The 12,255-nt window shown below is 30.2% G+C and overlaps 1 protein-coding gene across 1 annotated transcript in view; it reads right to left on the reverse strand.

Moving 5' to 3' along the window:
* Window positions 1-205: 205 nt before the first annotated feature.
* C15 (homeobox protein C15) overlaps window positions 206-12,255 on the reverse strand; it is a 30,029-nt gene continuing 17,979 nt past the window's right edge. Inside the window, exon 3 of the mRNA XM_090115657.1 lies at window positions 206-497. Coding sequence (XP_089971783.1) covers window positions 206-497 — 292 coding nt within the window. The remainder of the gene's footprint in view (window positions 498-12,255) is intronic.

Here is a 12,255-nt window from a genome sequence, read left to right on the forward strand (position 1 = left end):
ATGTGATATTTTGTAACATGCTTTACATATTATTATTTAGTTACTCTCTACATAAAATCTACCTTATTTTACTATTTACAATTAGGATTTCTACCGTTTTTACAAAATGCTTTAAAATATATTATGTAATGCACATAAAACCTCGAAGTTACATTTTTATTTATTTCTGGCTGTGCATAAAAAAAGTAAATTTGAATTTGGAATTTCAACAAATAGGCGATGCAACGGGTGGCGGGTGCGCTGTCGGCGCTTGATTCGAAGCGTTCATAAAAGACGCATGATTCCCAGCCCATGGCTGCAAGTTCTGTAAAGCGCTTAGCGCTGTATTAGACGCGGGCGCTTGAGCGTTTTGCGGATTTTGATAATGAAGCGCTGAAAGCGGTGCGCCCGGTGGTGGTTCAGGCATGTAGCCTTTACTCAGCGCTTCAGCTTGCAGTGACAGCATCAAGCGGTTGGCCGCTTGACGTTCCGCTTCTCGCTCTTCAGCTGTTTGACGTCTGAAACAAATGAAAAATAAATTAATTTTTAAACGAAATTGATTATTTTGGTTTTGATTCTGTCAAAAGTTTATCCATACAGCCGTACAAATAAAAACTTGCTTATTCAAACCTTATGCAATGCATAGATATGATAAGAATAAATAAAGAATAAGGATGTCATAATTTCTTACAAATAAATTTGGAATAACGTCGATGTAACTATGCTCACGCTATGCAATAGGCGCAAAGCGGCAACGTCGCAATTCATTCACAAAATTATGAAAAACATTGAAATTGTCTACGGTTAAGCCTTGGTGCTGTCATTTTGCTGACGCTCGTTTGACTTCGTCGAATTTGTTGTGAAGTTTCATCATACGATGTTCTGTTTATTTATTTTTTAAATATTTATTGGAAATAATTTAAATATATCATTAAATATGCAAGCAAATGATAGATAACGCTATCCAATATCTGGAGAACAGAAGATAAACCCACCTTGAGATAGAGAGTTGCCAAATAACTGGTACTCAAAACATACAACCGGCTTACGGCTTAGAAGATTTATATTTTCAACGAAAGTGTATATTATTGTGATAAGTTTAGAAATAAGTTTTATGTATGTATGGTTTGGCGCATGTTGTAAATAAATAAATCATTATAAATATCAAAAGGGTTTTTCATAATTTCGTATATTTTGACATTTCATACAAAATTTTCCATTTCAATAGGTACGTAATGAAATTATTAATTTGCTCAACTTTTTCTACTTCCCGTATTACTCTCATTGCTATTATCTCAAATTTAGATTGAAAATTGCTTCTAAAACTTGTAAAACACAGCACAATGTACTAAAAGATATGTTATAACTCGGTTATGTCAGACTTATACTAGGGTGGTAGCCGTAATAAGGACGGAATAGCATTAGTACGGCTGTTACAGCCGTACAAATAAACGAGTTATAACATTTTATGCAAAGAATAAACTAAGAATAAGGAAAAATCATACAAATAAACACGAAATAAATGTAACCTAGTATAACTTCGTAATAAGTATTCATACTAATGCTATTCCGTCCTTATTACGGCTACCACCCTAGTATAAGTCTGACATAACCGAATTATAACATATCTTTTAGTACATTGTGCTGTGTTTTACAAGTTTTAGAAGCAATTTTCAATCTAAATTTGAGATAATAGCAATGAGAGTAATACGAGAAGTAGAAAAAGTTGAGCAAATTAATAATTTCATTACGTACCTATTGAAATGGAAAATTTTGTATGAAATGTCAAAATATACGAAATTATGAAAAACCCTTTTGATATTTATAATGATTTATTTATTTACAACATGCGCCAAACCATACATACATAAAACTTATTTCTAAACTTATCACAATAATATATACACTTTCGTTGAAAATATAAATCTTCTAAGCCTGGAGTTGTATGTTTTGAGTACCAGTTATTTGGCAACTCTCTATCTCAAGGTGGGTTTATCTTCGTATAGCGGATCGCGTTATCTATCATTTGCTTGCATATTTAATGATATATTTAAATTATTTCCAATAAATATATAAAAAATAAATAAACAGAACATCGTATGATGAAACTTCACAACAAATTCGACGAAGTCAAACGTCAGCAAAATGACAGCACCAAGGCTTAACCGTAGACAATTTCAATGTTTTTCATAATTTTGTGAATGAATTGCGACGTTGCCGCTTCGCGCCTATTGCATAGCGTGAGCATAGATACATCGACGTTATTCCAAATTTATTTGTAAGAAATTATGACATCCTTATTCTTTATTTATTCTTATCATATCTATGCATTGCATAAGGTTTGAATAAGCAAGTTTTTATTTGTACGGCTGTTAGAGTTTATCGGATATGTTCAAAGATGGATAACCTCAATATTTTTGGAAATCTTTTAGCCCTCATACATATTCATAATAGTTTTTCCATACAATTGTAAGGTATCGTTAGAAAAATATAGAAAATGTACAGTTAAAACGTATACTATTTGCTTTCATTCAATACTGGAGTTAACATGACTAAATCATTAATTCAAGATACATTATCCAACTAATATTCAAATACATTTGGCAATTACAAGTATTTTCGTTATAAGCAAGTAAATAATCAAAGCTATTAAACACAGGTGTGAAACAGAACGACTATAATATCATTAAATATTGATATTGATGTTTGCTAAATAGTCAACATGCATTAGTCAACTGACCGGCCATAGTTAACACTTATCTGAATATAGTAAAATTATTATAACGAGTAAGTACTTAATGTTAAAATTTAATGTATTATCAAATAAGAGCAGTTGTTAGTGTAGGTATTTACAGATTAAATTATTAACAAGATGTTTCTTGCTGAAATGATAAAAAATCTTTTTTGGCTTGCTTATTTTTATTTTTATTTTTTTTTTTATTGCACGCCTCATAAGCGAAGCGTTGAGGTGGGTACTACTGTCACTTCGCGCAAAACATCTGATTTTTCAAACTTAAAATGTCTTTATGTATCATACATTGCACTTGTAAGATAATACATACACACACATATTAAGAAAAAACACTATTTTTAACGTTCATGATATTTTTGATGTCATTTTTGTTATTTAAACTAGTTAAAAAACAGTTTAAAAAAGTTCTGTCTTGGACGTCCGTGTGTCTGTATGTGCGGATCCTTTTTCTTGTTAACACGATAGCGACCGAAATACTTTACTAATCGAGTCTTTTTTTTTCTCTTACGCTTGAGTATGCTCAGGAATAGAACCCTTTCATTTTTCAGGGTCTGATTCGATGTGGTTTAATTGTTATTAAATAAACAAAAATAATAATTAATAAATATTTATTAAAAAAAAATTATGAGGCGTGCACTTTTGGATTTTCCAAATTATTTTATTTTATTAAGGCTCATTAGCAGCTGTACATCGATTGTTTTACATAAAAAATACACAAAAAATATAGGACATGATGGACAACTAATAAAAAATGAGCACTGCATGCACTACAAAAATTTATTACATTAAAAAAATAATAATATACACATTAAATACATTTTAACTTAATAATGCTTATATCTTTAAAACTACGCAACAGATTTTGATGCGGTATTTTAAATTGATAGAGTCATTCTAGAGGAAGGTTATTGTACCGATATAATTTATTGAGTTTTTGACAAAGCGGGCGAAACCACGGGCGGAAAACTAGTTAAAAATAAATCCTGTACATCAACAAATCAAAGTAGTTAAAATTCAAACAGACTCGGTTGTAAACCGTACACTAACAGCTTTAAATAATACATGAGGTGAAGTTTATTCAATTAGAATCAAGTCAATTAGTTAATCAAGATCGCTAATTTCCATCCAGGCTGTCTAGCCGCGAACTGTCAATCTATAATCGACTAGCTTTCCACCCGCGGCTTCGCCCGCGTTTTCAAAGAAAAACCCGCATAGTTTCCGTTATCGAAAGATTTTCGAGATAAAACCTATCCTATATGTTTATCCAAGTTACCCTATGTGTGCAAGTATATGTGTGCTTGATTTCATTGTAATCGGTTCAGGAATATTTGTGTGAAAGAGTAACAAACATACATACATACACATACCTACTCATACACCTCTACATCCATGCGCACAAACTTTCGCATTTATAATATTAGTAGGATAGGATAGGATTAGTAGAATTCTAGTTTATATCTTTGATATGTATTCAAATTTAAAGAATACATGATTTTTATTATATCAATTTCGAATTCGGTTGGAATTAATTGTAATTTAATTTAACTGCTTATTTATTTAAGATCGTTGATTAAAAACATGTTTAGAACATAATTAACTTCTTAGATTTTATTTCACGTGTTTTCCTTGAGTTTATTACTATTTTGATTAAATTTTATTTTTAAGTGAGATTTTGAAAATTCTTATCTATTTAAATATTATGTACTTGATAAACTATACGTATATGAATAAATATTCACTATCTGTTGCTTGATAAAAACTTACTTAATGATCTAAGATAAAAACATATCCATTTTGGTCCTTATCAAAAAACATAACTTCTTGCATAATTTTATGAACAACTAATGGTTGTTTTTTTATACTCGTAAAGGTTACATCTCTATATCATTTATATTACATCCTTCTATACAACTATTTTTTTTACAAATTATTTATTAAACTATTATGAGTCTCCTATTTAAAATCTTGACACCGTACTAATACTAAAATAATATACAATAAATTCTCTGAAAATGAAGTCATTACATACAAAGCTCGTTAACTTAAAACGAAGTCAAGTATTTGCAAACTTCGAGACCCCACTTAACATAATACAAAGTGCTTGCATTATTTATAAAGGCTCCGGATTTGTCGCCCGATTAGTCGAGCGACGCGTTGATTAGGATGTCGATTGAAACATGTCGACTGCATCGTTCATTTTGTGAATTATTAAATCTTACATAGAAGTTAGATGAAAAAATTAACTATAGGTATTATAAGTAGATGGAATATTTTATAAGTACCTACGCAAAAACATTATTTTGATATGGGTTAATATGGCTTGATGAAGAGATAGGGTGCCTAATTATTTTTATTTTTATTCATAACTTTAATCGATAAAAACTTTCATTACAATAATTGTACCTCATTAGGTCTAGCCGTTTACCTTTTCAGATTTCATTATTTGTAGATATGATATAAAAACGATAGATTTTATCTCTTTTATAGATACGTAAATAATTTTTAGATGAATTAATAGTTGGAGTGTGGACTTGAGTCCACATATTGAGCATTTAAATTCCAAAATTAAGTTTCAAATTATATAAAGGCGATTACATACTACATAAAAATATCAGTAAATGTTTAAAACACGGCATCGCATTTTACAAAATGCTTTTAATCCAGCGGAAAAGTTAATGTTAGACTTAAGCTTACACTTAACTTAGGGTGAATACGTTCACGCTAAGTACCTCATTGCTTATTAACTTAAGTAAAAGTTTATGTACAGTTTGAACCGAGGTAAAGCGAAGCCTTAAGTGATGGTCCTTTCTTTAAAATTATTCATAACTTACTGGGTGACACGAATTTGGGTATTTTAGGGAATAAACTTGGAACTTTTGTATATTTATTTTATATTAAATACATCTGAATGAATTCATCAATTTATTTAGGTAGGTATTAAAAGAATAGGTAGGTCAAGCCGCATGCAGCATAAGTATAACTAAGATATAGAATAACAAGATAACTCAGATATACAGGGTGTAATATCGCTTTAGGCTTTCGATATCAGTTTAAAATTTTTGGAAATTTGCAATAGTTACGGAATAATCGCTTGTGCACACTTAACGATTACACCCTGTATAGTGTAAAATATGATAATCATGACAAGATAGAGCGTAAAAATACAGAACCCTTTCCACATACGTTATTTAAATAAAGAAATAATCACAACAACGTTATGAAAGATCCAAAGATACGTACAAATATTCAATAAGCCAATCAAGTAGTTTGCATAAAGTCATCTATGAGAGATTGTATTCAGTTTTAGATTAAACTGCATACAACAAAGAATTACCGCCTTCAACATAGTAACAGAAGTCTTATATTTTTATCTATCCGACTTTGAGATAACATTATATTGAAAAATCATAGTCAGGAAGGTCTCATATATCTTACACAAGCGGCTGTATTAGTAATGTTCTTTGCATTTACGTATATTCTTGTATCGGTCTAATTAAGATAGCCGACTTGCTGCTCTAATATTCATTTGCATGCGAATACAAAAGCAATCAATAACAAACACTATCGCTATACAAATATGGTTAAATATTCATTGGAGGCTTTTAAGGCTTTTAGTATATCACATTGAGTAACCTAAAGCGACTCAATTAGAGGATTATCGCTATCAAGAAAATCATTGGATACTTCGGGCTTAATTTAAATCGATTTATTTTCGGATTGATAACAGTTTCAGAGCAATAAGTTTGAAGTGATTTCAATAATTTAAATGGCGAAATTGGATTAAATTTAAATGAGGTCTTAGGTCACTTGCAGGTGAATGAAGATTTAGGTAAGTAATTTAACTAATCTGTTATTTTAAAGAACCATATCGAGAGATACATTTTTTTAATAAAAAGCACCTGTTCTTACAAATAATTTATATTAATAGGTAGTATATAATGTAAAACAGTATGAAAACAACAACATCAGAAATAGAAATGAAAACAAACATAATAAATTATTATTTCGTAAACTTTCATCGCAAGTTAATTACTTAGGGCTAATTAAAACTGACAAGGGAATGAATTTCGAGTTAATATCTCTAATTCAGAGTTGATCATGATATATTGTTGTCCCTTATTATCCCTTTCTGCGTATTTACTAACTTTAAGGTAAGTGTCAAATTGAGGATATTATTTATCGACGTTTTAAATAAATATATCTTATCTAAATATAATAATAGTTTAAAGAATGTATTTATTAACCAATAAAGCTCATAATAAATTGAACATCTAACTCGTATAATATACTTATTGTATCCTTTTCATATTATGCACTTATTGTAGTCAAAAAGATTATTTTTAGTGGTCTTTCTTCCAAAATTAATATTTTATCGACCACACATCATAATAAAGAAGATTTTTTTTTTACAGAAAAAGGTCTTTTTAATTTTACATAGGTATACTATAGTATACACCACACACTTAACAAGCAGTCAGGTAACAATACATACATATAAAACCACGCACACATCCAAATTCTTGTTTTCAATATAATTTCAATATACCCCCAAACATTGACAGCTATATACTTGCCAGGCGGCACCGTCTGTTAATGAATCATTGAACAAAGCGCTAAGTCTATTATCGCGGAGAACTTTATTATAACGGTAAATGAACGAACTAGTGATGTGCGCTTTGGTATCGATAATTTTAATTCCTGTACTTTATCGGTTTATGCAAAAGAAAAAATTATGCTTTACATTTTACATAAAGTTTTAAAGTTTTCTTTTTTCTTTCTTTTCCTTCAAAGTCATATAAATTATGTGTGTAACTAAAAGTTCGGTCTATGTAACAGACGATGTGGAGATTAATTAAGTTCATAATGCATACCTACTCGTATCAGAACACAGGGAGTGAATATGGATTAAGTTAACTTAACAATATCTTATTCATAATTATTATAAATACCAACATAAACTTTAGGTAATAAACTCGTTGATAGCCACTGAACTTTACTACCAGCGGCTATAGAATTTGTCAAACAGATATGTTTATCACTAAATATATTTTCACTCGAGCATATCTTAAATAAATTAAATTATCGATAAGATACGCACCGCACTAACTATAGGGTGAACCACTTTAAGCCGCCGGCTTTATAATTAGATAAAGTGAAGCACAATGAAACTTTCCTTAAATAAGCCAAACGTGGCGGCTGGCAATTAGCAATTTCGGCTTGATTATTTTATAAGCCGTTAAATTAATGTTAAGGTGATATTAATAAGGGGAAACGTTTGGTAATGAAAATTTTATTTTTGAGATTAATTTCGCGAGTTTCTTAGATTGAATTGAAGTAAATTATAACCTTATAAAGTTGTAAATAGTAAATTTTAATACAACCTTGGGTTCCATAACATGATATCTAATTCAAGACTAGATTAAGAGATATATAATATCTACATTCAAGTGATATAATATTTATTTTAAATATTAACTATTTAAAGATGCAATATAAAATGGACAGCAATCAAAACAATACAATAAATTCAAGAAACATTTTAAAAGTTCCGAGATGAATCTCATAAAATCTTTATAAATAATGGATGAAGAGTGAATGTCTAATGAACATCCTGCCTCAAGCATTCTCCAGACGAAGTGAAGTTTTTAAAATCTTTGAAATTGTTAAGAGATTTGACATTTTGTACTAGTCAATGCTTTAAAGATTAATAAACGTATCCCACTATACTAGACCCAGTATAAACTAGGCGTTTGCTATGGAAATTAAGAAAATTACAATATAACAAGACAACTGCAATACAATATTATAAAAGTCACCAGACATAATATATCATAGGATCACAAGGCAGTTGATAAATGGCTAATCTCTAAAAGAAGAAAAACTATGTGAAATGAGAATAAATGAACACGCAAAATTGTCTTGTTAAGCCACCGTTTCCCTGACGTCTTGTATCAATCGGGATACGGATTTGTTTCGTAATTCTGAAGGAGACAACCTACAAGCAAGCAATTATACTAAAGACATTCAATCGCATTTAAGAAAAACAAGCGTATCTACCCAATCACCCTTACATTACTTTCATTCCAATGTACTTAAGGATAAGAGCTACAATACTTTGAACGAGTACAAAGATAAGGAATTAGCAATTCAAGAAACAGTAACGAAAATGTTCCTTTTTGTAAGGAGCGTAAGCGCTGTTTTTATAGAACAAACGTGTCCCCCTAATTCGGGGAGTTTTAATATTCACTTATACAATGGAAAGGAATTACGGGAGGAAATGAAACAGGGTTAGTAAATAAATAAGGACTCTCCTCCCATTGGGTTACAGTGTGTTAGATGTGGTACGATCTCGATTCGATTTGTTGGAATTACACCTCGATATTGACTTGAATTGGCTACGAGAATGTGTGAATAGTTTGCAGGATTTTGCCTTTCCCTTAACCAGAAATAAAAGCTTAAACATTCTGTATTGATCGTACGGTGTTTGAGGTAAATTTTTTATTTTGAAGAGTAGGATAAATTAATTATCCTACTCTTCTCGTCAGAATGGAATATTGTAATAAGCCCGTTGAAATTATTATAAACACTGTTTAAAATCTACATAAAATTTTGGTAACTGATGTACTATAAATTGATTTTAAAATTCACTATTACATATCCAATACTATATTAACAACGATTTCAGCTTAACGCATTTTTTTGTCTACACTCGCTCAAGGTAGATCAGTCTGCAGCACTATCATGAAATCTACTGCAGCTTTTCAATTAAAATTTTTGTAAGAATATTTAAAATGATAAAGAATTATGCATCATACGGCATTATAAACTAGAAATACAATATTTCACAAATGAAGCCATTTTCTCAGCACACAAACGAGCGTAAAATAAACCTTAAGAGGTATAGTAAAAGTCACAAAAATAGGCAATAAACTTGCTGCGAATACATGTAAAAAGGCGAACGTTCGTCTTTTCCACTGCGGTTAATAATTGATGAGTCAAACTGCCGAGTTGTGTTCCTCATACAATATTTATCTCCCTAGCTACCCTGTGTTACCGCCTGCTTGATGCTGCATCTATACCATATGTATAAACACTTAATAGCTTAGCTTTGTTACAGCGATTACACTTTTTGTTGGGGGACGCAAATATGTCGGGCGATTCCATCTCAATTATCATATTAAAGCAACACTCCAATATAGATAAAAGGCAAAACAGTTTTGTCATTCGAAAGCAAGTTTTCTACAAAGATTAGGAGTTCAGAATCGACTCTTTTATAGGTACTTTCCAAAATATTACTATTGATTTTTAAAAATGTTTTGGTTATAATATAATGTTATCGATTGATCTTTACAAGGATTCGTTTCTCTAAACAATCTTGTTAGTTCTTAAGCAAATGTAACAATAAGCGATTAAAACACGTGATATTCGATAAGGTAATATAAAATGTCGCCAAGATAAAATACATATAAATAGCCCTCATTAGAATCAATTCCCATTCATATTTAAAAGGAAAGATGTAAATTAAATTGTGCTAATGTAATTGAATATTGATGAATTTTAATATGAAACTACATAATACATTTTTCCTCAATCTATATTCAAATGGTTTGTTATAGTATTTATAACATCTGGTGCTTTTAGAGAATCCTATAAATGTATTGGAAACTTATTTTATTACCATTGTTGTCAAGGAATACACATTTATATTGAGTGTACTATTTATCGCCTTTACTTGAGAGAAAATCTCCAATAGTCTTTATATACAGGCTAAGTAAGTTTAGTCAACGTGTAGGTATGTAATGCTCTTTATCCATATTGGCTAATTATAATTTAAAACATTAGTATCGGTGTTAGAGATTTAACAGAATATTTTTGACAGACGAAATCAGCACTCAAAATGTTATATTAAGTTCAATTAATTTTATCACTAGAAAATATGTACCGTTGTTCATCATTGTATGTTAATTTATCGTACATACAAACATCCTTTATAATAAATTATTATCGATACCGGGTTACGCGCCCAACCTCTTTTATCGATATATCATAGCGACTTGTCACGTCCTTATCTTAAGGCAGGCTTAAAAGCATTGTATCTGAGACCTCTATTTATTAAGGTTTATAGTATAATCGATGTTAGTAGATATAATGTGTCTAGATAATTTGTATTATCTGTATTGTGCTTATATTATAGTCTTATTTATTAATTGTATGTTTAACTGCATTCAAGGATTAATATATAAAAATGCACTTATCAATACCATTAGTATTTAAATGCGAATGAATTTTAGGATGCTATCTGCTGCGTTTTTTTATTATTATTTGGACCGCTGCAGCTGAACGGATTTAGATTATTTTTGACAGATAGATAGAAACCTAATAATGGATTTTTGTAACAAAAAATATCGACACTAGTTTGGAAAATTGTATCAAGAATTTGATACCAGGGCGAATAGTTGATTTTATTCAGCTTATTATTTTTTTAACAATTAAAGCTTTTTAAAAGATAAATCTCGATTTAAAGCAGGTCTCAACTGTTTTTTCATAAAACACTATGATAGGCTTTGCTGCCAACAATTCTTTAAAGGACTGTCAATTATAAATATGTAATTATTTCTAAAGTTTTTGAGGGTACTTCTATAAGTTCTTGTGCTTTACCAGCTTTAGTGTATGTACTCTTCTTACATATTATGCATAAAACTTTGTTCTAAGAGAACTAAAACGTTACAATGCTACGGCTCATTTATCACAGATTATAAATGCCATTTCATTTGTGTCTAATCTGTATTCGATGACATTTCAATAATAAATAGTCCATAAGGATATAGCGCAATCAAATTAAAAGTTTTTTTCTGGTTTCTGGTTTCTTATCAGTTTGATGGAATACCGTCAGATATTTATTCGCGACTTAAAGTTCAATGTTTTAAAATTGTTAATATATTAATGTATTGTTCGTAGAGATTGAATTAATTTGGTTTTTTATCTATGGATGAGTCACGGTGCTTAGCATTCCGGTATAACTGCCAATATTTTATGTGAAAGTTTTTAAAAGTTGTGTAATGCATAATTTTATGTTTTTTATAAGTCAAAGATTTTGTTTTATAGTTTTAGTAAGCTAGAAGCACAGACACAGCTAGAAGGCGTCGCGGCAGGCCGAAGAAAAGAGTGCGGGATGAACTAGACCAATTTAATAAAGACTGGTCTACAATAGCCCAAGATCGTGATTCATGGAAGCGCTTTGGGGAGGCCTTTGCTCAGCATTGGGACACAACAGGCTAATACAATACAATACAATACAATTTAGTAATAGGAATAGTTTTTCTGTATAGATATGTACAAACTATTTGACTTCATGTCAAGTTAAACCAACTTCAATTAAATTGTATCTATAATAAATAGAATTAAAGGCTTTTGATGTTTTTGAATCAATAGTTTTAAAAGCAACTGCTTTTATTACTGTACGACTAATAATAAGGATAACTTCATAAGCAGAAGACCAAACAGCAGCTTTGATAAAACCTACG

The sequence above is a fragment of the Colias eurytheme genome, chromosome 23 (assembly GCF_061535395.1).
Source record: "Colias eurytheme isolate Ceu_HAF_F1 chromosome 23, ilColEury1 Martin Lab GWU primary, whole genome shotgun sequence".
Taxonomy (NCBI): Eukaryota; Metazoa; Arthropoda; class Insecta; order Lepidoptera; family Pieridae; genus Colias; species Colias eurytheme.